General features: G+C 36.7%; 1 protein-coding gene across 2 annotated transcripts in view; it reads left to right on the top strand.

The window, feature by feature from the left end:
• Positions 1-22,127, top strand: part of Pkp2 (plakophilin 2) — a 72,878-nt gene that overhangs the window by 19,254 nt on the left and 31,497 nt on the right. For both annotated transcript variants that reach the window (XM_015493223.2, XM_048802530.1), the window contains exons 4-6: positions 3,708-3,843; positions 14,050-14,257; positions 21,842-22,019. In XM_015493223.2, the coding sequence (XP_015348709.1) occupies positions 3,708-3,843; positions 14,050-14,257; positions 21,842-22,019 (522 nt within the window). The remainder of the gene's footprint in view (positions 1-3,707; positions 3,844-14,049; positions 14,258-21,841; positions 22,020-22,127) is intronic.

The raw sequence follows: 22,127 nt of genomic DNA, 5'->3' as shown, positions 1-22,127 counted from the left end.
CAGCATTTCCCTCAGCATCATAAATATAAAAATTGAGTGGTTTATTTGAAGGTCTAGGGAAAAGAAAGTAGGGCATGTCGTAAGTGCAAGGCGGTGAGGTACATGCTGGTGCCTGTAGGGCTTCAGAGTACAACAGAGCAGTGCGATCTGGGGTTGGTTGAGGAGACCAGGAGAGAACAGGGAGCTCCAGTAGGATCACCAGCAAGTTTGTGACCTACAGCAAGTTAGAGCAGAAAACAGGTCACATGGACTCTCCTCTACATCCTCTGAATCACTAGTTGCTTTAGTTCTTTGATTTTTCAGGTCTCTTCCAACCGCATCATTGTTTACATTTCCATTTTAATAACCCAGTTTAAGGCTTCATCATCCCAGCTAAGACTCTTGCAGGGTCCTTAAAATGGTCTCTTTGTTTCTACAAACACATGTCCACATATCGCCTCCAGAATTATCTTTCCAAAGCAGCACCTTCATCACTCTTTTGGAGGTAGGAGAATTCGCATTTTACAAAGTATCAAGCAACAACACTTACAGTGAGCTATCCATTCTTTTTGTTTGTTTGTTACTGGGGATTAAACTCAGGGGCACTTTACCACTAAACCACATCCCCAACTCATTTTCTTTTTTATTTTGATACAGGGTCTCACTAAGTTGCTAAGGGCCTTGCTAATTGTTAAGGCTTGCCTCAAACTTGCAATCCTGCTGCTTCAGCCTCCCAAGCCACTGGGATTACAAGTGTGCACCACCACACCCAGCATTAGCTGTCCATTCCTTAGCTGATATTTGCTCGACCTTCAGAAAATGTAGCCATATTCTGATGTCAGAAGATCCAGTCTGGGACAGGGCTTTGTTATTAGCAGAAGTTCTGGTTACTGGGAGATGGTACTCACAAAAAAAAAAAATTACTCTTTTTTTCCCCCCTGTGACGTCTCACATTTGAGCCAGTGGTATTTCACATACCTTTTTACATGTTTTTACTTATACTGACCTCATCTTCAATTTTCTTTTGTTGTTTTGTTTTGTTTTTGTTTTTGTGGTGCTGAGGATTGACCCCAGTGCTAGACAAGTATCCTACTTCTAACCTACAACAACCCGGCCCCTTTATTCTGATATCGTGTTAACATTTGAACTAAAGCTGTTGAAAAGACTCATCTACAGTCTGGTAGTTCAGGGGACATGGGGCCAGAGAATAACTGCTGTTCCTGATCCCCACCTGCCACCCCAACCTCATCTTCTAAGCCACACTGCTGCAGGCTTCAAGAAGTGTTCTTTAGTGAATGGGAAGGAATAAAGAAAGGAAAGAAGAAAAGGAAGGAAAGAAGAAAGGAGGAAGAGAGAAAGAAATGCAGTGGAGGAATGCTGCAGGAGAAGAAAGGAACAGCTCCAGCGGGTAGAGGCACAGAAAAGATTTTACCAAAGTGATGGTATCTCATTCCAGTCTTGAGTAATGGGTAACAATGAAATGGAAGCATGCGCTTCCTAGAAAAATCAAAGAAGGCACCTTGTGAAGAAGGTTGCATTGTTTAGAGAAAGATGAAAAGTCTGGTGTGATTGAGGGTGGGGTAGGAGATCAAAGGAGGAGTAAGAAAGAGGGGAGAGATGCAGGAAATGGAGCCAGACTGGGCTCAGAATGTGTGCCTTTCACAGAGTTGGACTTCATGGACAATAATAACACAGAAAATTGACACACCAGTAGCTGTAGAAAAACCTTACTGAGTAAGCCTTCATTGAGTTAGGAATTGTTTTTAGTGACAAAGTGAACTGGCATTGGATCAACTGGGAATGAATGTGAAGCTTCTTCATGAATTATGTTCAGGAATATAAAGGATTAGAGTAATGGAATTATTTGTGGGGGTTGAAGATGGGAGAATCAAACTTTCCTTGGATCCTTTATGGCTTTATAAGATTGATTAATAGCTGAATCTTAAAAAAAAAAAAAAAAAAAAAAGGCTGTATTAAACAGAAGGCTATTCTCACGGTATGAAGGATCTTTCATTAGTTAAACACCTGGAGTCCTGGATGATAAATGTTGCGGTTACCATTGAGATTGAGACTTTTAGAGTTATGATTTCTCTGAAAAGCCATTTAAGTCCACAAAGTATTTCCACTTCTTTTAAAACGTGTGTTTATTTTAAATAAAAATGATTTAACTTCTAGTTTTGCATAATAGCCTGCATTCTTTTTACCAATTAAAATTAACTCCTGAGGCACAGCATTCTCAAATATGACATCATTATATAATTCTCAGTATAGATGCCAGAAATGTTCCACTTTTAATACCCTTCTGCTCATGAGGTAACACTTCTGTGTTTGAACATGTGTGTCAGGAGCAGCAGGTTTACTTTTCAGTCATGAAGCCCATTACTTCTTTCCCCCTCAAGCACACCATACCCACCCCACAAAAATACACCATTCACAACACTGTATCCACTCACTTCTGTGCATGTAGGTAGGTATTAGTGGGTTAGCCTAATGGCAAAGAGAATTTACTCACGGTGTTTGCTTGTCAGCAGAGAGTGGAAAGCACCCTCTCCAGGTTTCTTTGGTGTCCTCATTACCTAACATCCAAGCTGATAATAGACTAAGCTAGTCACCCTCCAGGCAGAAATAAAAAGGGAGAAAAAACATAATGCTATGAGGCTTTTGGGAGTTATGATTTTATAAGTAGCAATTTTATGTGTCCTCTATCAGTGAGTTTCTCTGTGTCAAACTACTTTAGGGTTCATCATTATTGGCAACTAGTAAAGGACAAAAGTAAGCCACTGGGACAGGCACAAACTGAATGTCATTTCAGTGGCAAATGGTAACAGAATGAATATTTTTTTAAGAAAAAAAGGTATCTTTCATTGCATTTAATGGTTATCTTTCCTGATGTATTCTGTCACACCAGCAAGACTTATTTTAACAAAATAAAATCCAGTGTGTTTGTTTTGTTTTGCTTTGGGTTTTGGTTTTAGTTTGGTTTGGTTTTGGTTTTAGGGGTGTTTTTGTTGATGTTGTTGTTTTTGTTTTTTTGTTTTTTTGTTTTTGTAGAGCAACCCAGGATGCTCTACAACTGTGCTGCATTGCCAACCTTTTTTACTTTTTATTTTGAGACAGGATCTTGCTAAGTTGCCCTGGCTGACCCCCAACTTGTGATCCTCCTGCCTTGGCCTCCCAAGTTACTGGGATTACAGGCATGTACCATCATACCCAGCCAGAACTCCATTTTTCAGGCTTCCACTGTTTCCATACTATTATATGCATTTTAGATATGCTTCTATTTCTAATTTATTTTGGGGTGAAATAACAGATTCTGAGCAGTTTGAGAAAGGAGATGTTTCTACCATAGGTGTGCCATTACCAGAATAGAAATAATTTTTATTTCTTTGAACAAATTTCTTTTAGATTCCATCTAAACAGTTTTAACTGGGTCATTAAAGTCACTTTGCAGATATAATTTTCATACTGTACATACTTAAAAGTGCCATTTCTTTTGTACATGTTATGAATCTCTTCAACAACATATTCAGAGACCTGTCTGAGTAGAGTGTAAGACTTCTGCCACTTGCATCCAATCTCAGGTGCTGATTTTTCTTTGTATGAAGAAAAGTCAAGGCTCAGATAATTTAGGTGTTTCACAATATTCCCTGAATGCTCTCTGGAGGATCAGATTGGTAGGCAGGAGGGAGCCATTTAGAGCCTGGCTGAATCTGTGACTGTTTGTCTAGGAATGCAGACGTGGAGATGACCCTGGAACGAGCAGTAAGTATGCTTGATGCAGACCACACGCCGCCAGCCAGGATTTCTGCTGCAGCTACTTTCATACAGCATGAGTGCTTCCAGAAAGCTGAAGCACGGAAAAGGGTGCGTATCTTCTCAAGTTCTGTGCAAAACCAGCCCACCACCACATCTGTAATGATGACCCTGAACATCAAATATGGGTCATTATTTACATTTTTAAAAATTGTCATTGAGGGTTTTTTTTTTAATTTAAAAGGAAATATAGACTTATTACACACAATCCTTCTTGCAATTCAGAATCTTAGAAAGGAAGTCCCCCTACACAAGCCTTCCCCTTGGTCTGCATGCCCAACCTCCCCATTTAGAACTGACCCCAGAGGCAATTGTTATTGACCATTGTATGTACTTTCAGATTTTTCAGAGAAAGAATGCATTCATTTTATGATATTGTTTTCTACACTTAAAAAACATATTAATACAAGTAGTATTTTGCAACTTTTTTCATTGTTTCATTAGCATACTATAATAATTGATGAATAGTTTGTACATTTATTCTTTAACATTTCCAGAAATGTTATCATAGGACTGATCTCCAGAGTTGGAATCAATAGGTCATTATATATTTGTTTTGGAGGAGGAGAGTCATACCCTTTTTTGATTGAAAACAAAATTACACTGTATCTTAGAAGTCTTCAATATATGTTAGCCTTATCTCATTCTTTAAAACTGCTACATTGATGTCTGTTGTCTAAATGTAACAGCTTTATTGAGATGCAGTTCAACAACATTTTGACATGTTTTGGCACTGTGAAGTGATTGTCATAATCAAGATCATGAGCATATCCATTACCTCTAGTATTTTCTTGTATTTATATGTAACCTGCATGTTCCATCCCTCTCCAATCAATTTCCACCCCTCCCAAGACAACCCCCCCATAGCTAAAGATTAGAGTGAATTTTCTAGAATTTGGTGTAAGTGGAATTATATAGCATGCATGCTCTTTTTCTGCATTATTTTACTTAGCTCAAGTGTTTTGAGATTCATTCATGTGGTGTGTATCAAAAGTCTTGGCTATTAAAAAAAAAACTGCTTTGAACATATGTATAGATCTTCATGTAGACATATGCTTTCATTTCTCTTCATTGAATACCCAGGAGTAGGATCCCTGGATGATACAGTAGTGTATGTTTGACTTTTTAAGAAACTGCCCAATTATTTTATTATTTTAAACAAATTTTTATGATTTTATTTAAATTTATAATGGTATTTCATTGTGGTTTTAATATGCATTTCCCTAATCATAAGTGAAATTGAACATCTTTTCATGAGCTTACATAATTTTGTTTTGATATTGGTCTATAGTTTTGGGGGGTTAGTTTTTGTGTGTATTATGAGATTTAAACTGAAGTTTCTTTTTTGGCACATTCAATTTTTCAGGTGTTATTTGTTACAAAGGCTTTCCTCTCACTAATAAATTGTCTTTCTACTTTTCTTGAGGAGATATTGACCACATATGTGAATGTATTTTTGGTGTGTGTTCTCTTCCACTTATCTATTTGTTTGTTTTTATTTAAATGCCATACTATTCATACATCCCCCATGTTGAGTTTTGAACCCCAGGTGCTCTACCACTGAACTATATCCTCATCCCTTTTTATTGATTTTAAGTCAGGGCCTTATTAAGTTGTCCAGGCTGGTCTCAAACTTGTGCTCCTTCTGCCTCAGCCTCCTCATTTACTGGGAACTACATGGTCTTGATTACTATAATTTTATAATGAGTCTTAAAATTAAGTAATGTTATTTCTCCAACTTTGCTCTCTTTCAGAGTTGTGTTGGCTATTCTAGGTCTTTACAGTTATATTTGAATTTTCTAATCAGTTTGTCAATTTCTTAAAAAAAAAAAACCTGAGAATGCATTGAATCTGGAGACAGATCTGGGAAGGATTAACATCTTAACTATGTTGAGTTTTCATGTAGAACACAATATATTTCACTATTTATTAAAGTCTTCCCTAATTTCTCTCAGCAATGTTATATAGTTTTTACTCTAGAGGTCTTTCATATTTTTTAAAGATTTATCCTTAAGTTTATCATACTTCCAGATGCTTTCATAACTAAAATTTTTTATTGTTCTTTGCTAGTATATAGAATTGATATTTGTATATATTGATCTTATAGCTTAAGATATTTCTAAATTCAGTTATTAACTCTGGTAGCATTTTTTAAGATTCCATCAGATTTTCTACATAGAAGATAATGCCATTTGCAAGTACAGTTTCATTTCATCCTTTCCAATTTGGATGCTTTGTATTTCTTTCTTTCTTTCTTTTTTCCTTCTTCCTTTTGTTTTCTTTGTTTCAGTACTAGAAACTGAAGCCAGGATCTCATATATGCTAGGCAAGTGCGTGCTCTACCAGCCCTTTTTATTTTATTTTGAGATAGGGTCTCGCTAAATTGTACAGGTTAGCCTTAAACTTATAATCCTCCTGCCTCATCCTCTCAAATAGCTGGCATTACAGGTGTGCACTATTGTGTTCAGTTTCTTGCTTGCTAAAACCTCCCCTACAATCTTGAAAGGAAGTCTGAGAGTAGGTATTCATCCTGTTCCTGATCAGTCTTTCTTTATAAAGTATATGACTACCTGTTGGTTTTTCATAGGTGACCACATAAAGTTGAAGAACTTCCTATCTATTTCTGTCTTAATGAAGTTTTTCTTTCTTTTCTTTTTTTGGTACCAATAATGGGTATTGGATTTTGCATTTTATGTGTCTATTGAAATATTTCTATTTTTTTTTTTCATTTTACTTTTGCTATTATGATAAATTACCTTGATTGATTTTAAAATGTTATTCTATTCCTGGGATAAATCACACTTGGCTATGGCATACTGTCATTTTTTATATTTTTAGTTAGACTTGATAAAATTTTAAGAGTTTTTACATGTGTATTTAAAAGATAAGATGTCATTTTCCTTTTTTTTTTTTTTTGACTAATTGAATGAATTGTAAACTATTCAATCTTTTTCAATTTTCCAATAGTTTCGTAACTACAAATTCAGTTTATTTAATTGACATGGGGTAATTTGGGCTATTTCTTCTTCAGTGAGCTTTGGTAGTTGTGTCTTTTCAGGGATTTTTCCATTTCCTGTAAGTTGTTCTAGTTCTTTGTGTAGATGCCATTTGTTTCTTTCCCTTTTAAATGTCAGTGCTTAAAAGATATTTTTTTAACTGTCATCTCACTTGCATTGTTTCAGACAGAAATCACTTGTCATCCTTATCTTTGTTCTTCTCTAGAGTATGTCTTCCCCCACCCTCCACCCCCCCATCCCTTGTTGCTTTTAAGATTTTATATTTAACACTGTTGTTAAACATATTGGTTACAATGTGCCTTGGTGTAGTTTTCCTTGTATTTCTTGTGTAGGGGGAGTTCACTGAGCTCTCAGATTTATGGATTTCTACTTTTCATCAATTTTGGAACCTTTTCAGCCATTAGCTTTTCTCATTTGTTTATCTGCTTCTGTTCCTCCTTTGGGAACTGTAATTACATAAATTACATATATGTTAACTGCTTAGAGTTGTCCCATAGCTCATCAACAGCCTATTCTTTTTCTTCTTTAGTTTTTTATTTTTTCTTTGTTTCCTTTTGAATAAGTTCAAAAATTATTCTTTAAATTTACCAACCTTTTCTTCTACAGTGTTTAATATACCATTAGTATTCAGAGTATTTTTATTTCATAAATTATACTTTTTATCTCAGGTAGAAATGAAATCTCCTTAAATATTTTTTACACCTTTTATGGCCCACCTTACCCTTTTTTATGTCCCACCTTTGCTCAAGTTTTCTGGACATATAGAAGAAGTTAAAATTGCTACTTTAATGTTCTTGTCTGCTAATTCTGACATTTGTGTTCAGGGGCACTTAACTACTGAGCCATATTCCCAGCCCCTTTTTTTATGGTTTTTATTTTGAGACATGATATCACCAAGTTGCTGAGGCTGCCTTTGAACTTGTGATCCTTCTGCCTCAGCCTCCTCAATAGCTAGAATTACAGTCTGTACCACTATGATCAGCACTGGCAATTTTTAAACTGGCATCATGAATTTTATCTTGTTGGGTACTGGTTAATTTTATATTTTCATAAATAAATAGTCTTGAACTTTTTTCTGGGATGCAGTCAACTTACTTGGAAATAGTTTGGATTTTTCAAATTTTGCTCTTAAGATTTAGGGGGGACCAAATCAGCATTCCTCTGTAGATAATTGATCCTACCTCTAAAGCAAGACACTTTGAGAACTCTTCCTATTATATCATGAATCTTGAGGCTCTCATGGCTGGCTGGTAAGAAAAATCACTGTTCCTGGTCCTGTGTGAACATAGTAGCTATTCCTTTAAATCATTTGATGTGATTATTTCCCTGGCCTCAACCAGTTTTCTTTACACACATGCATAATTAATACTCTACTGAATGCTGGAGGGGAACCCTTTGCTGATTTCAGGAGTTCTCTTTCTCTGCATCTCTTTTTCTGTTGGTACTTGTGTTCAAGTCAGCTTTTCATTGTTGTGACCAAAATACCTGACAAGAATACCTTAAAGGGGGAAACGTTTATTTTCAGCTCAGGGTTTCAGAGGCCTCAAATCATGGTCAACCAGCTCCACTGTTCTGGACTTGAGGTGAGACAGAACATCATGGTGGAAGGATGTGGAGGACAGCTTCTCAGCTCATAGCAGGGGTTGGGGCCAGGAATAAACCCTTCCCAGGTCTGTCCCCAATGACTTACTTAACTTGCTCCAAATAGGTTCCACCTCCCAGCAGTTCATTCAGCTATTAATGGATTGATATTAGCTTCCAGTAGATTGGGAGTCAAGATGCTAGTGGTTGAGCATAAACTTTCAGGAATCAATCAGAGCTAGGTTTGAATCCCAGTACTCTTATTACATGGGTGACCTTGGGCGAGATATTCTACCTACCCAAGCTCCAACTTTCCTCCTTATAAAGTGGGAAATTATAGTTTCACTACAAAGAGTTGTTATAAGACCACAATTAGATGGTGCTATATTGCTTACCTAAAATAATTCAGAGCCTCTTACAAGTTGAGTATCTCTCATCCAAAATGCTTGGAACCAGAATTGTTTTGGATTTGGGATTTTTTTCAGATCTCGGAATTTTTGCACATACATAATATGATACCGTGGGGACAGGATCAAAATCTAAGCACAAAATTCATTTATTTTTAAAATACAACTTATAAATGAAGCTTGAAGATAATTTTATACAATATTTTCAATTTGTGCATGAAACGGAGCTTTATGGTGTAGAATTTTCCACTTGTGGCATCATTTTAGATTTTCAGATTAGGGATGTATTTTTTCTGATAATGAACAGTAGTTTACTTGGATAGTTTGACACCAAAACTTGAACAGACTTTCAAAAAAAGGTTGTTGGGTTTGTTTGTTTTTTTTTCTTCCCTTTTGTATTTACTCAGTGTTCAAGTTCTCTAATACTATTTGTAAAAATAATCCAATACCCACCTTTTACTCCCTACTCAGCTCTACTATCCTGGTCCCTGTCACCATCATCTGTTAATCCAGTGGCCTCCTAACTAATATCCCTACTTCCATTCTTACCTACTCCCAATACAATCTCCTTTTAGGGAGATCTTTCCAATTAATGCCGATCTTGCCTGCTGGATTAAAGATAAATCCTTTAATTTAATCTGCAAAACCCTTTTTTAAATGGTCCTTTCCCATGTTTATTTCAAAGCTTATCACTGAAGTAGTGACCACTATAAATGTTTTGCAAAATCTTACAAAACTAATTTAAGTTCATTATAAGAAAAATTGAGAATTAAAAAAGAAAAAAAAATACCCATAATCCTACCATTGTTATTTTAGGGTTTTTCCTCTGATATTAAACACATAAACTTACATATCTGCAACCAAGTTGGATATGTAGCTTGCTTTGTGGGGATTTTAAAATTTTTTAAGTATGCACAAATATACCCTTAAAAAATAGCAAATTCCATTCATGATTTATGCCTTTGATCACTTCTCCCAAATCCCCTAATCCTGTTTTTCTCTATGCCTGTGTTTATGAGTGGAAATGCAGATATATTTTATTCCACCTTTGAAAAGTGTATCATAAGCATTTTCTCATAACACTAATAATATTTTTAAACATTAGCTTAATGATGGCATTTTAATGATAATAGTAGTAACTACTAAGTGTTAAGTAACTACTGTGTGCCTAGCACATGATAGTTAACCTTACACAACTCCATTTGACTGATGGGGAAAATGTATGACTAATAAAATGTCTGTCAGTTCAAACACTGCTCTGCCTCTCCCATGAATATGTCAACATGTGGATATGTGACAGTCACCAACTGCTTGTCCCCCACTATTGGCTTTCTATGGTTCCTTATTTTTCATTATTATAAATACTGCAGTTACTATTTTTATATATTAGTGTGTGTCTGCATTTCACACTGTTTCCTAATGAAGGTTACCAGAAGCAAATATTTTTAAAGTTTTGACACATGTTGCCAATTATCTTCCTGAAAGGTTAGACCAATTTATAGGGAGTGATTAATTCTAATGGGAAGGAAAGAGGAAGGGAGTGACATTTCACGAAGAAGGTGACATTTGAGCTGGATCATACAGGATGAGCAGGGCTTCGCCAGAATAGAAAAGTGGACAGAACATTCCAGACAGGGAAGGACGTGAGAGCAAAGACTGTGCAGTACCGCAGCCTTTTTCTCCAAAGTCAGGTGTTTCCCATGCTGCTTATTTTCACCTGAAATCCCCATCATTTACTTATTTGAGTGTATGTGCCAGGGGTGGGAGGTGAGGGTTAACCATAGATTGGATCTAGGGATGCTCTATCTATTACTGAGCTACATCCTCACCCCTATTACAGGTGTGCACCACCACTCCTGGCTCCTTTACTTATTTTATAGTTAGCAGGGAAGAATGTTAACAGAAAGCCAAAGAGAAAGATAAAATTCTAATATGATTCTGCCCGTTCATAAATTTAGAAACGATTTCAAATGAAAGCTTTTTTGAAGTTCTGAGACTTTATGTTAGTGATTTCTTTTTTTCTCTCCTCAAAAGAAGAAAAAGTCCCCTGAGGATTCAGTATGACAAGGAAACTCATCAAACATTTCTGGTCTCAACTGCCTCCCTGAGTTTTAAGGGACAAAAGCAGCACATTTGATTTTGATCCTAATCTATACATGATTCATCATCTACCATCCTCTAGTTAAATGCCCAAGGGAAGAGTTCTCACTTCTTGCATTTCATCAGATTTATATCCATTTGTTTGATAAAGTGGATAAAAGAAACCAAAGCCTATTTTTAAACCTGGGTTAAGTTCCAGACACTAGGGAGTCAAATTCTACAGTAGGTAGAACAGTAGCCGGATTTCAGCCTTTATCTGCACACTGTCATGTCTGCAGTACCCTCTTTCCGGACTGGAGCAAGTGCTGAAAGCCAAGGGGATATAGGTGACCGGTAAGAGCCAGAGAGGCTTCCTCATTCCACTTCTCACTAATCCTATCATAACAGCTTGAAATGCAATATGGCCAGTGAGCCATTTCACATCATATTTTGAAGAAGGCAACTTATAAATTATAAATTAAGTTAATAAAATATTTCTAAAGCTGCCAAAGTACCTCAGGAAAAACAGCATTTTCTTTTTGCTTCTGATGTATCTGCTGCTGCTGTGAAGATTTGGCTTAGCTAGCCATTTGTGAAGTTCATGAAGTATGAATTTTGCTACCTTAAAACTTAACTATAAAATAAAAATTTAGAACATTAGAGAAACGTGAGAACTATAAGTTGTCTTAAATAAATTGTGCTTTTTTTTGCTCTTAAGGAAGTATAATAATGGAAATAGAGGAAGCAAACACGTAGATGTGGATCTTTTGGACCAGTTCGAACGTGTACCTAAGAAATCTTTATTATTGGCATTGATGTATGAATATATTAGAATGGCTTTAGTTATAGCCAAACAGAATTGCTCTGGCTGACTTCCCATCTGTCTCTTATTGTTCAAGTATAAGAAAGCCAATAAGTGAAAGTGTTACTGCTCATTAATACCAGTGAAGCCTTAAGGGTATCAAAAAGTACTTTGCTCTGTATTGATACATCCCATGATACCCTAGTGACATATACAACAGTTATGTTTTTATGTGTCCTGTTTTAAAAAGAGCACTTTCCTTTTAAGGTTTGTTTTATTTTATTTTGTTTTGTTTTTGGTACTAGGGATTGAATCCAGGGGCGCCCAACTCCTAAGCCACATCACCAGCCCTTTTTTGTGTTTTTATTTAGAGACAGGGTCACTAAGTTGCTTAGGCCTTGCTAAATTGCTGAGGCTGGCTTCAAACCTGTGATCCTCCTGCCTTAGCCTACCAAGCCACTGGGATTACAAGTGTGTGCCACCATGCCTGGCCCTCTTAAGGGTCTTATAAGCTCTTAACTAATTAATGTCTATAGAACTTTTTAAGACTATGGTGACACCTCTTATTGAGAGATACAAGAAGAAGAAGAGTTGTTATTTTTGCTTTATTGTTATTGTACTTATTACTTTTATTATTATTATTATTATTTAGATTGTTTTACAACCTGGACTTTCATTTCTTCCTTCCTTGTAGTCTTTTCCCAGTGCTAACAAAGGAAGACATAAGATTGGAAGATTTTGTCATAAATACTATCTCTACTATTAATAAGAGAGGGTGGCTGGAATTTGATATAGAATACATACAAATGTGCCTTTAAGCCAGGTGTGCCACTCCCACACCCCTACACACACACACACACACACACATACACACACACACAGGGCAGACTGCTGGCAGTTAGGTAAATTTCATACCTAACTAACCTCATTTGAAAGAAAAGTTCATCCCTATTCATAAACTTGCTACGTGAAATTTTTGCATTGAGATGGTCATAATGACAGATCTGTACCCAAGTCTCTCACCAACTTAAAAGTTTTCAAATTGGATGCAAATGGAAGCCTTTAAGAGGGAAAGCCATCAGACTACAACTTAACATTTCTTTGTACCAACCCTCCGTCCACCTTTCCCTATTCATTTGATGATATCTGCAGCCTAAAACACCAAACTGATTTACTCAAATTGATATTATTTGACCTTTTCTAAGCAGCCATAGTAGCTTCTGAATCTAAACCATGTGTTTTTTCTTTTCCATTGCTAGTTTTGGCATTTTCTCCAATAGACAATGTGTTCTTTCCTGTGTATTTGGATATGTGTGTGTATGTATGTAAGTATATGTATGTATATATGTATATGTGTATATGTAATATACGTGGGTCCATATATATAATATAACATATATAATATAATATATATGTAATATAGATAACATATATTTTTTTTTCTGGGAATTGAACTTAGGGACACTTTTACTGCTCAGCTACATCCTCAACCCTTTTTATTTTTTATTTTGAGAGATGGTCAATAGATTGCTTAGGGCCTCACTAAGTTTCTAAGGCTGATCTCAAACTTGACTTTTACTCAGCCTCCCAAGTCACTAGGATTACAGGCATGCACTTCTGTGCTGGACTAGAAGAAATATTTTTTAAATAGTACATCAAAAAGCATAAAATTAGGGGCTGGGGTTGTAGCTCAGTGGTTGAGCACTTGCCTTGCATGCGTGAGGCACTGGGTTCAATCCTCAGCACCACACAAAAATATAAATAAATAAAATAAAGATATTATGTTCATCTACAACTAAGAAAATTTTGAAAAAAAAAGTATAAAATTATTTACTTACACTAAAATTCTTACAAAATTTATGTAAATCTTTTTAAATACTCAAAATAATTGATCATAAAAATAACTTGGATTTGGAGTTAGGTTGCATTACTATTAATATTGCCATGATAAATGAATTTTTACTTCTCTTGATGAAGGTGATTCATTTCATTATTGATGGTAAAGTTTTGTCCTGTAAAAAGTACTCATGTAATTTGGTGTTCTTCTCTAAAATTTCTCTTATTCCCCTGATCCCTAGTTCTCTTCTTTTTTTATTATGGTCCAGGCTTTTATCACTTAACTTCTATTACCTACTTAAATAGCTCTGTCCACCCTCTATCATTTAACCTTCCCCCTTCAAGCTGTTGATGACAGATACTGCTTTGCAGCAGGGGTGTATTATATAGTGTGAGTCCCAAGTTGTGCTACGTACAGTTATTGACTGATAAGTATTGCAGTTAACATAGTGAACTTCATCTGTTCATAAGGCATGAAATGCATTACTACCACATCAAAATTAATGCTAGGAATATGCACCCACTTCTTCCCCAGGTTAATCAGCTTCGTGGCATCCCCAAGCTTCTACAGCTACTCAAAGTCCAGAATGAAGATGTACAGCGAGCCGTGTGCGGGGCCTTGAGAAACTTGGTATTTGAGGACAATGACAACAAATTGGAGGTTGCTGAACTCAATGGGGTACCTCGGCTGCTCCAGGTGCTGAAGCAAACCAGAGACTTGGAGACTAAAAAGCAAATAACAGGTAGTGCTTACTGAACATTACATAGCATAGCAGTCAGCCCAGCCAGATACGTTATGTCATGTGTTATTCTTAAGTTTCTTGGAACAGTTGATTGATGAGCTCATTGTTATCCAAGAGATACCTTTAAAGGAACATTGTTACCTGCTGGCTTAGTGCCCAGACTCAAACCATATCTGAACTCTTTTTTTCTAAAGAGGAAAATATTCTGAAGCCTTTGCTTAATATTTTTCATTAGAAACCCTATGTACCTTTGACAAAAGTCTTGAAAACAACTTCTTGACAAGAGTCACTACATGAAAATTCTGCATAAATTCACTAACAGCCAGATTTGTAGTTTTAGAATGTGTGGGGTTTCAATGTTGTCCATATTTCCAAAACATTCTTCAGGAAACTAACAAGATCCACACACAATTATTTTTTATTATTTACCAGTCAGCCAGCTTGCTGGACCTGTACAAGGAAGGTGAAATGGACAAATAGTTTTCCAATGTAGAGGGTATCAATTTAATCAAATTAGTCAAAATTCAAGAAACAGCTGGGCACATTGACACACTGTAATCTGAGTGGCTTGGGAGGCAGAGGCAAGAGAATCGAAATTCAAAGCCAGCCTCAGCAATGACAAAGCACTACGTAACTCAGTGAGACCCTGTCTATAAATAAAATACAAAATAGGGCTGGAGATGTGGCTCAGTGGTCAAGTGCCCCTGAGTTCAATCCCTGGTACCAAAAAAGAAAAAAAAAAAAAACAAGAAACTGTTAATCCTATCTTTCCATCACCTGAATCCCTCTTCGGTAATACCACCATCCCCAAAAGGAGAATAAAGAGTGGCTGAATGCAGTTTTTAGTTCTCTACTTCATATTTCTGTTTGAATGCTGATTTGAATGTGTCTGCTTTCTACCCAATGGATAGAGAAGATGAACTATCCAGATAGAACTAGAGCAAGACCTTTAGTAGTACATCCTTGAAGCATAAAGACCAGGCCAGTGTCATTTAAATTAATTGGGTAAATGAAAGAGGAGGAAATGGTCTGTGGTTCCCACATAAACCACCCTCACTGCTGTCACCCTCAGCTGTCTGCTAAGGCTCCCTGCACACATTCCAAAGAGCACAGGATGTGTTGCCAAGTGCAATCATCAGTAGTATTTTCTTGAGGAGCTTAAGTATCATCAGTGTCTCAAAGAGGTGCACAAGCACTTTGCAATTTAATTATCAAAGAAACCTTAGGTTTTGAGGTATTATTAGGATTAAATCTTAGTTTTATTGTCAAGGAAACTAAGGCTCAAAGAAATTACTGGCTTTTACTACATCAAATAAAAATTGGTTTTCAAAAATGTATTAACAGTTGACAGTGCTCTGATAGATGCTTTAAAAGGAGGAGCTAACATAAATATTGTTGTATATTGAATATATTTTTGCCTTTCTGTCTTCCATACCTTACTAGACAACTCTTAAATTTTTCTACAAAAATTTTTGTCATTATGTCTTAGTTAAAATATTTTTCTTTATTTTGATGACATATTTTAATTGTATAAAGCTATGTGAAGTTGTTCTATGCTACCTTCTGCCAGTGTGTCCCATGAGAGATTTCTTTTCATATCCATGATTTATATTAAAATATTTGTAGAAATTAAGAGTGAGCTCATTCATTTGGCCAACATTTCCAGCAGCCTTTGGGCACTGAGAAGCACAGTCCAGGAAGGTTGTTGATTTTTTTTTCATCTGCTAAAGCATGAAAGATTATGTGATGGTTGGCATAAAAATAGAAGTATAAACTTTACATTTAGAACCCAATATTTTCTCCATTAAATGTAGTAATGAACCACAAGAGAGAATCAAACAGAGTTTCCTGCTTTAGAGCCAGAAAAGATTCCATAAAGCAGGTATGTCTCATTGTGGGTCTTAGAAGAGGGGACAGGCTTTAGGTGGACGTTCTGAGGAAGAATGAAAGTTATTTCTAGCAAGATGAACATCACTGGAAAGCAAAAAGGAAAAAAATAGCTGCTTGATATGTAGAATAAACCTGGAATATAGAGTGGTTGAAGTTAGGGTACATAGAAATTGGAAAGCTGGGGTGAGAGAGAAAAAGAGAGTATGTGTGTATGTATGTTTCAAAGAAGTAAACCATTAAGCCACTCTTCCTCCTCTCTTGTACAAGTTAAAGGAAACTAAAGTCAGAGAACATTCTGTGATATAGATGCCATAGAAACCATCCAGAACATCAGATAATCTATAGAGCTGAAAAATGGAAATTGATTGTACAAACCCAGGGTCTGCAGTACAAGCCAAAACTCCCTACTGGAGGGTGTTCATTATAATTGAACCGAATTGATACTTGGACATTTAATGCAAATCCTTCTAAATAATTCCTTTTAGCTTTACAAATAGAAGAGCTAAATAAGTGCTTTCTGGGCTTCAGAAATAGTTGACTTAATTGAGACACATTTGAATCTTTGTTTAGAAACATAAAGCAAGTAACCATACATGTGAATCTTTTCTGTCGGCCTACTTCATAGACCTTTTGTTGGGTTCCTGTTATGAGTTAATTGCTCAGCTAGGGCTGTCTTTCATCTGGTTCTCCTGCCAACTCCATAACGGGTGGGAGTATAATTGATGATATACACATGGTCAATGTGAGCCTCAGAGACAGGAAATAAGTTGTGCAAGGTTACACAATCAGTAAAGAGCAAAGCCCAGGTTTGAACCTGGTTTCATCTGGATATGTTGCTCTATTATGCCATGTACTCCTTTTGAGACACATACTGACTCACTTTTTATGTCTTTGGGAAACAGCTTGTGTTTGAGACTCTTGACTCAGAGAGTTCTGTCCAGCTCCTCTCTGACCCTTCCTCACTCTTCTTGCTTTTGCCTTGTCTGTTCTCTGTGATTCAGAATTGCACCTTGCCAATCTATCCTCCTTTCTCTGCTTGTAAGGATTTCTTTTTAAAATAAAAACACTGTCCCAATACTCTTCTTAGTACCAATAAGAAAAAAATCTGAACTCCAGGACATACTATACAAAGATTTTTTTGATGTAGGCCTGATGACCCTTCTAGCCACGGTTCTGAAATATTAAAAGGCCTGCTGGTCTGTCCAGTGTGTTTTCTGTCTTGGTATCTTTGTCTCTGCTGTTGCATGGGCTAGAGTCCTTCTCCACACCTTGACTCCCTGGAGAACCTCTTATCCTGACACAGATCCACTTCTGTGAAGTATGTCAAGTGCCATCCTTCCATTCTTACCCCCTCACGTTTTGAAGGAAGGGGCTTCTCTGAACTATTACTGCATCCTTTAATACTGGGCTGCCACTTACGTCATGCCCATATATTTAATTGTGGTACCAACTATAGCTCTTTTAACTATGGATGTCTGACGGAGTGTAACAGAGTCTTGTGGTCTTGGTATATCCAGATGACACACAAACAAGAGAGTAGGTGAGTTTTAAGATAAGACCCTGATTTTTCTAGCCAAAATATTTTTTTAAAAATAAACCATCTATTTCTATGTATGCATGAAAATCCAGCATCAGAACTTTATTCACTAGGAAAGAACATAAACTCAACCTTTTGGCACCAGTTTAGGAGGGAAACTTTCATTTCTTCTAATGAAAAGACTTCAGGATCAAAGATAACCAGCCCCCCTTGCTGTTAGTTCTTTTGGTCTTACGAGGCAATTGTGGTACTCTTTCTGTAACTGAAATGAGAACAGCACATTCTGGTCTTAGAAGTTTGTCTTAAAGGTCACTGAGTAGTAAGTGCACATTGCTGGAGTGAGCAGGCCTGCACCTTGGGTTAAAACAGGTTATGGTAAGAACAAAGCAGGGATTCTTGCCCCTCCTATGCATGCTTATAAGGAAGAGTCAGGGGATGATTGTCAGTAAACTTTGAAAATTCAAATTTACCTCTGCATATTTTTAGAAAGATTCTATTGCTGCATTTCAATAAAACATCAAAAATGTTTTACTATGAAATATTCATTATTTATCATTAAACATTGTATATTGTTTTAGTCTGCACTCAAAATGCACAAGAAAGTGTTCTGGGTTTGTGTATGACTTGGAATAAATAGCCTTAGCAATAATATGATATTCCAGGCAATATTAACAAAATTTAGATGGAAGGAGCAGTAAATACATCTAAGGGAAAATTTAAAAAAAAAATCCTCCTGCTGTGTACTCACTTTGAAAACCAAGGTTAAAAAGAGCCAGCTTTCTCTCCTATTGTCCTGTCACTATTATCTCCTCCTCCTTCTTCAATGAAGATAGGGATTCATTTAATATAAAATATGTAAGTTTTGCTACCCAAAAGTTAATCCAGATTCAGGAATTTAGTTTAAAAACTATATTTTCTGTCCCAGAGGACAATATTAACAAAATAATGGGTTTTAATATCTGTAAAATCCCTTTACTAAATACCTATTTTTTTCAAATCTCACAGTTGGCAGTAAACTTCTGGATAATGGGGTCATTGTCTCTTTCATAATTGTTCTAATAGTGTGTCTTATCAAAATCCACATCCCTTTCTTTGGGTTAGAATGAGAGCTTAAAATTTCAGGCTTACCTGCTGCAACCAAGAACTGTGATGGAAACTTATGAATAAGCTGACCAGAAGTTAAAAGTGACACAAATGGAAACCTAAATACTAAACATTACATTAGTGAATCTAATCATTGAAATGGACATACATTCAGAATCATCTAGTCTTCTGGTTTCCTAAGGCCAAAAGTTAGAATTTTTTTAAAAATACAAATCCTAGGCTCCATCCTGAGATTCTGACTTAGTAAATTTGGGGTATAGCCCAAGTATGATTCTGATTTGAGTGTGATTCTGATTTGTCACTGGATTCATTTGGAAGCTGCTACTCTTAACACTAATTTCATTATAAATTCTTGTCAACATTTTGGTAAGGGATGAGCTCATTTTTACCCAGTCCAGTGATCTTACAAATAGGTCTTTATGTTTTCTTCAAAAGGAGCTAGAATCTGGTTCTGGTTTCACCCTCCCATAGTTAGACAAAATGATGGCTAGCTGTTTAAATTTGCCTTTCTTCAGTTACTAGACAACACGCATTCCTGTTTGTATTTGCCTTAATATCATTTGGTTATGTGTTAAGTGTTTTCCCTATTTTTCTACTGGTATCTCTCTTTTTAAAAATTTATATGTTCAAAGTGTTGACCCTTTGCCTCACATTGTACATATTGTCCCAGTTCACCGCTGATTACTTACTGATTTTGTATGTATATGTGTGAGGGTATGAGCATTTAAGTATATAACCCCAAATCTCTATTGAGCATTTTGGCTCTCTCCCAGCTTCATGCCATCCAGAAATTTGATGGCCATGACATTTCTATACAATACCCTATACTAAAAATTCAGAAATTATACCCAAACTTCTCAAACCATATACTTCTGTAGAAATAATGTAGCATGCCAAGCTATAAAGAATATTGACTGTTAAAGGAAAATTCCATTCCCTTTGTTCACATTAATCCTTGTTGGTTTTATTGTAAGGTGTGCTTTTCCTTTGAGTGCCCTGTGTGGTCTTTTATAAAAAGAGGAAATGTCATTATGCTTCACATTTTTAAGCCTCTGGCAGGCAGAGACTATTAATTTGTTTGCTTATTTAGAACTCAGGAAGCTTTTCTTTTTTCTTTCAAACTTTCTTTTGTAGCTTACTAACCAAAACTCAGTTTCAGACTCGCCTTTAAATTGTCTTCAGCCACCTTCTGAGTTTTATTTTATCTGTCCCCCTTCCAGGGCCCCTTAAGATGAAGTGGGAGGAATGAAGTCATTGTGTTGCAAAACCTGTGGCTGAGGGACTGCCCCTGACTAACTCCAGTTTGATCAGGAAAAGACTCCCTGTAAAACAGAAATCAGTCCTCACCAGACAGCAGACCCACTGCCACTGCATCTAATGGAAGCTAGTGTAGGCTCCAGTGGAAATTTGGTTGCTGTTTCAAAAATTCCTTTTGCATAGCCAAAGCCAGCTGTTCAAGCCCAAATGACTGTATTAGGCCCAAAGTATTCTAATTGATTGGGCCAAATAGAAGTATGGGTGAATAATTACCAGTCTTTAACCATGCAGACTATTATTTCATTAAACTAAAATATGATATCGCCACTTAATTCAGCCAAGATCACCATGTTTGCTCAGTTAATAAAGTAGATTGCCCTCTATAACTGTGCTCTCCCTTCCTTAGGACAGACAATACAGTAAATTTAAGACATAAGAATTAGCTGGGCATGGTGGCACACATCTGTAATCCCAGCAGCTCAGGAGGCCGAGGCAGGAGGATCTCAAGCTCAAAGCTAGCCTCAGCAACAACAAGGTGCTAAGCAACTCAGTGAGACCCTGTTTCTAAATAAAATACAAAATAGGGCCAGGGATGTGGCTCAGTGGCCACATCCTGAGTTCAATTCCCGATACCCCCCTTCCAAAAAAAAAAAGGAGTAGGAATTATGCAGTGGGAACAGGGAGAGGAAATGGTAAAAAGGAAGAATCATCCCTTCTCTTTCTGTCCCCTCACTCTTTCCCCTTTCTTGAGTGACAGTGAGTTGGGATGAACTTTTGAGGTAGGAAAAATAACCAGGCAAGTTTATAGCTGCTGGGAGTCACTGGAATAGCAAGCAAAGGCTACATAGTTCTTATACTAAATCCAAAGAATTTGGGCACCTAATTTTTAAGAAAAACAAATTCTAAATTTATATGCTACTCTCTACTCTCTCAGTACCAAATTCAATATCTATCTTACAATTGCACTGGAAAGTATGGATAGACTATTAATATCTTTCTACTTGGCTTATATAATTTTCTCTTTAATGGGGGGCAGGGGATGATTAAGAAGAAAGGGAAGGTTGTATGAGTGAAAATGTGGTTCTAGTCCTTGACCAGTACTTAGACCATGTAAATTGGCAGATAGAGAAGATACAATATTCTTTTCTTTCCTTCAGTATCAAACTATAAAATGAGAAATACATAAGGTATCCAGCATAAATTCTGTCTTTCGTTGCGTAGGTCTCAGTGGACATTAATTGGTGATGTTGATCAGCCTACTGTTGGCAGGCCTAGAGAAAGACTTTCTACAGGCTCTTCCTGCTCTGAATGAATGGGAGGTAAATGTCAGGTGAAAGTTACAGGCAGTGCAGAGCAGGAGGCAGGAAAGACAGTCTCCCCCTGTGTCTAAGGGAGAAAAAATAGAACTCTTGAAATGTCGAATGCTTAGTTACAATTGGACCATTTCAAGCCGCCCTGTTGATGAGTGCAGTGTTTATTATCCCAATGAGGTCAGCTTTGTAGGGTCTTTTAAGAGAAACAGGAATCAAGGTTGCAGCATTTCTGGCTCTTATTCACACTTCCTAATTAATTTAAACCTGCGCATTTTATATCATAAGTTATATATATGTAATTGTTCTTAATCAGCTTCTGTTGCCATCTAACGAACAGGTTCTTCCGGTTGAGAATGGGGCTCTTGAGCCCCCCTCCACCTCCTCCACCTTTTTGTCCTGGAGGCAGAAGTATTACCTGGACTTTCCAGCAGTTGTTGTGACCCTGCACTACACGTTCCCATGGTAACTCTGTGCTTTTTCTAGGTTTGCTGTGGAATTTGTCCTCAAATGACAAACTCAAGAATCTCATGATAACAGAAGCCTTACTCACCTTGACTGAGAATATCATCATCCCCTTCTCGGGGTGGCCTGAAGGAGACTACCCAAAAGCAAATGGTTTGCTGGATTTTGATATATTCTACAACGTCACCGGATGCCTAAGGTAATGCTACCCCCCGCAGCCCCCCTCAGAAGGATGATGTAATCAAAATTAGACAGCCCCAAAGAAATATATTCTACCTTTCAGTTCTTTTCTAGTTACATACTTAAC

The sequence above is a fragment of the Marmota marmota genome, unplaced genomic scaffold (genome assembly GCF_001458135.2).
Source record: "Marmota marmota marmota unplaced genomic scaffold, marMar, whole genome shotgun sequence".
Lineage (NCBI taxonomy): Eukaryota > Metazoa > Chordata > Mammalia > Rodentia > Sciuridae > Marmota > Marmota marmota.
Note: the sequence above shows the minus strand (reverse complement) of the source record. Positions and strands in the feature narration are given on the sequence as shown.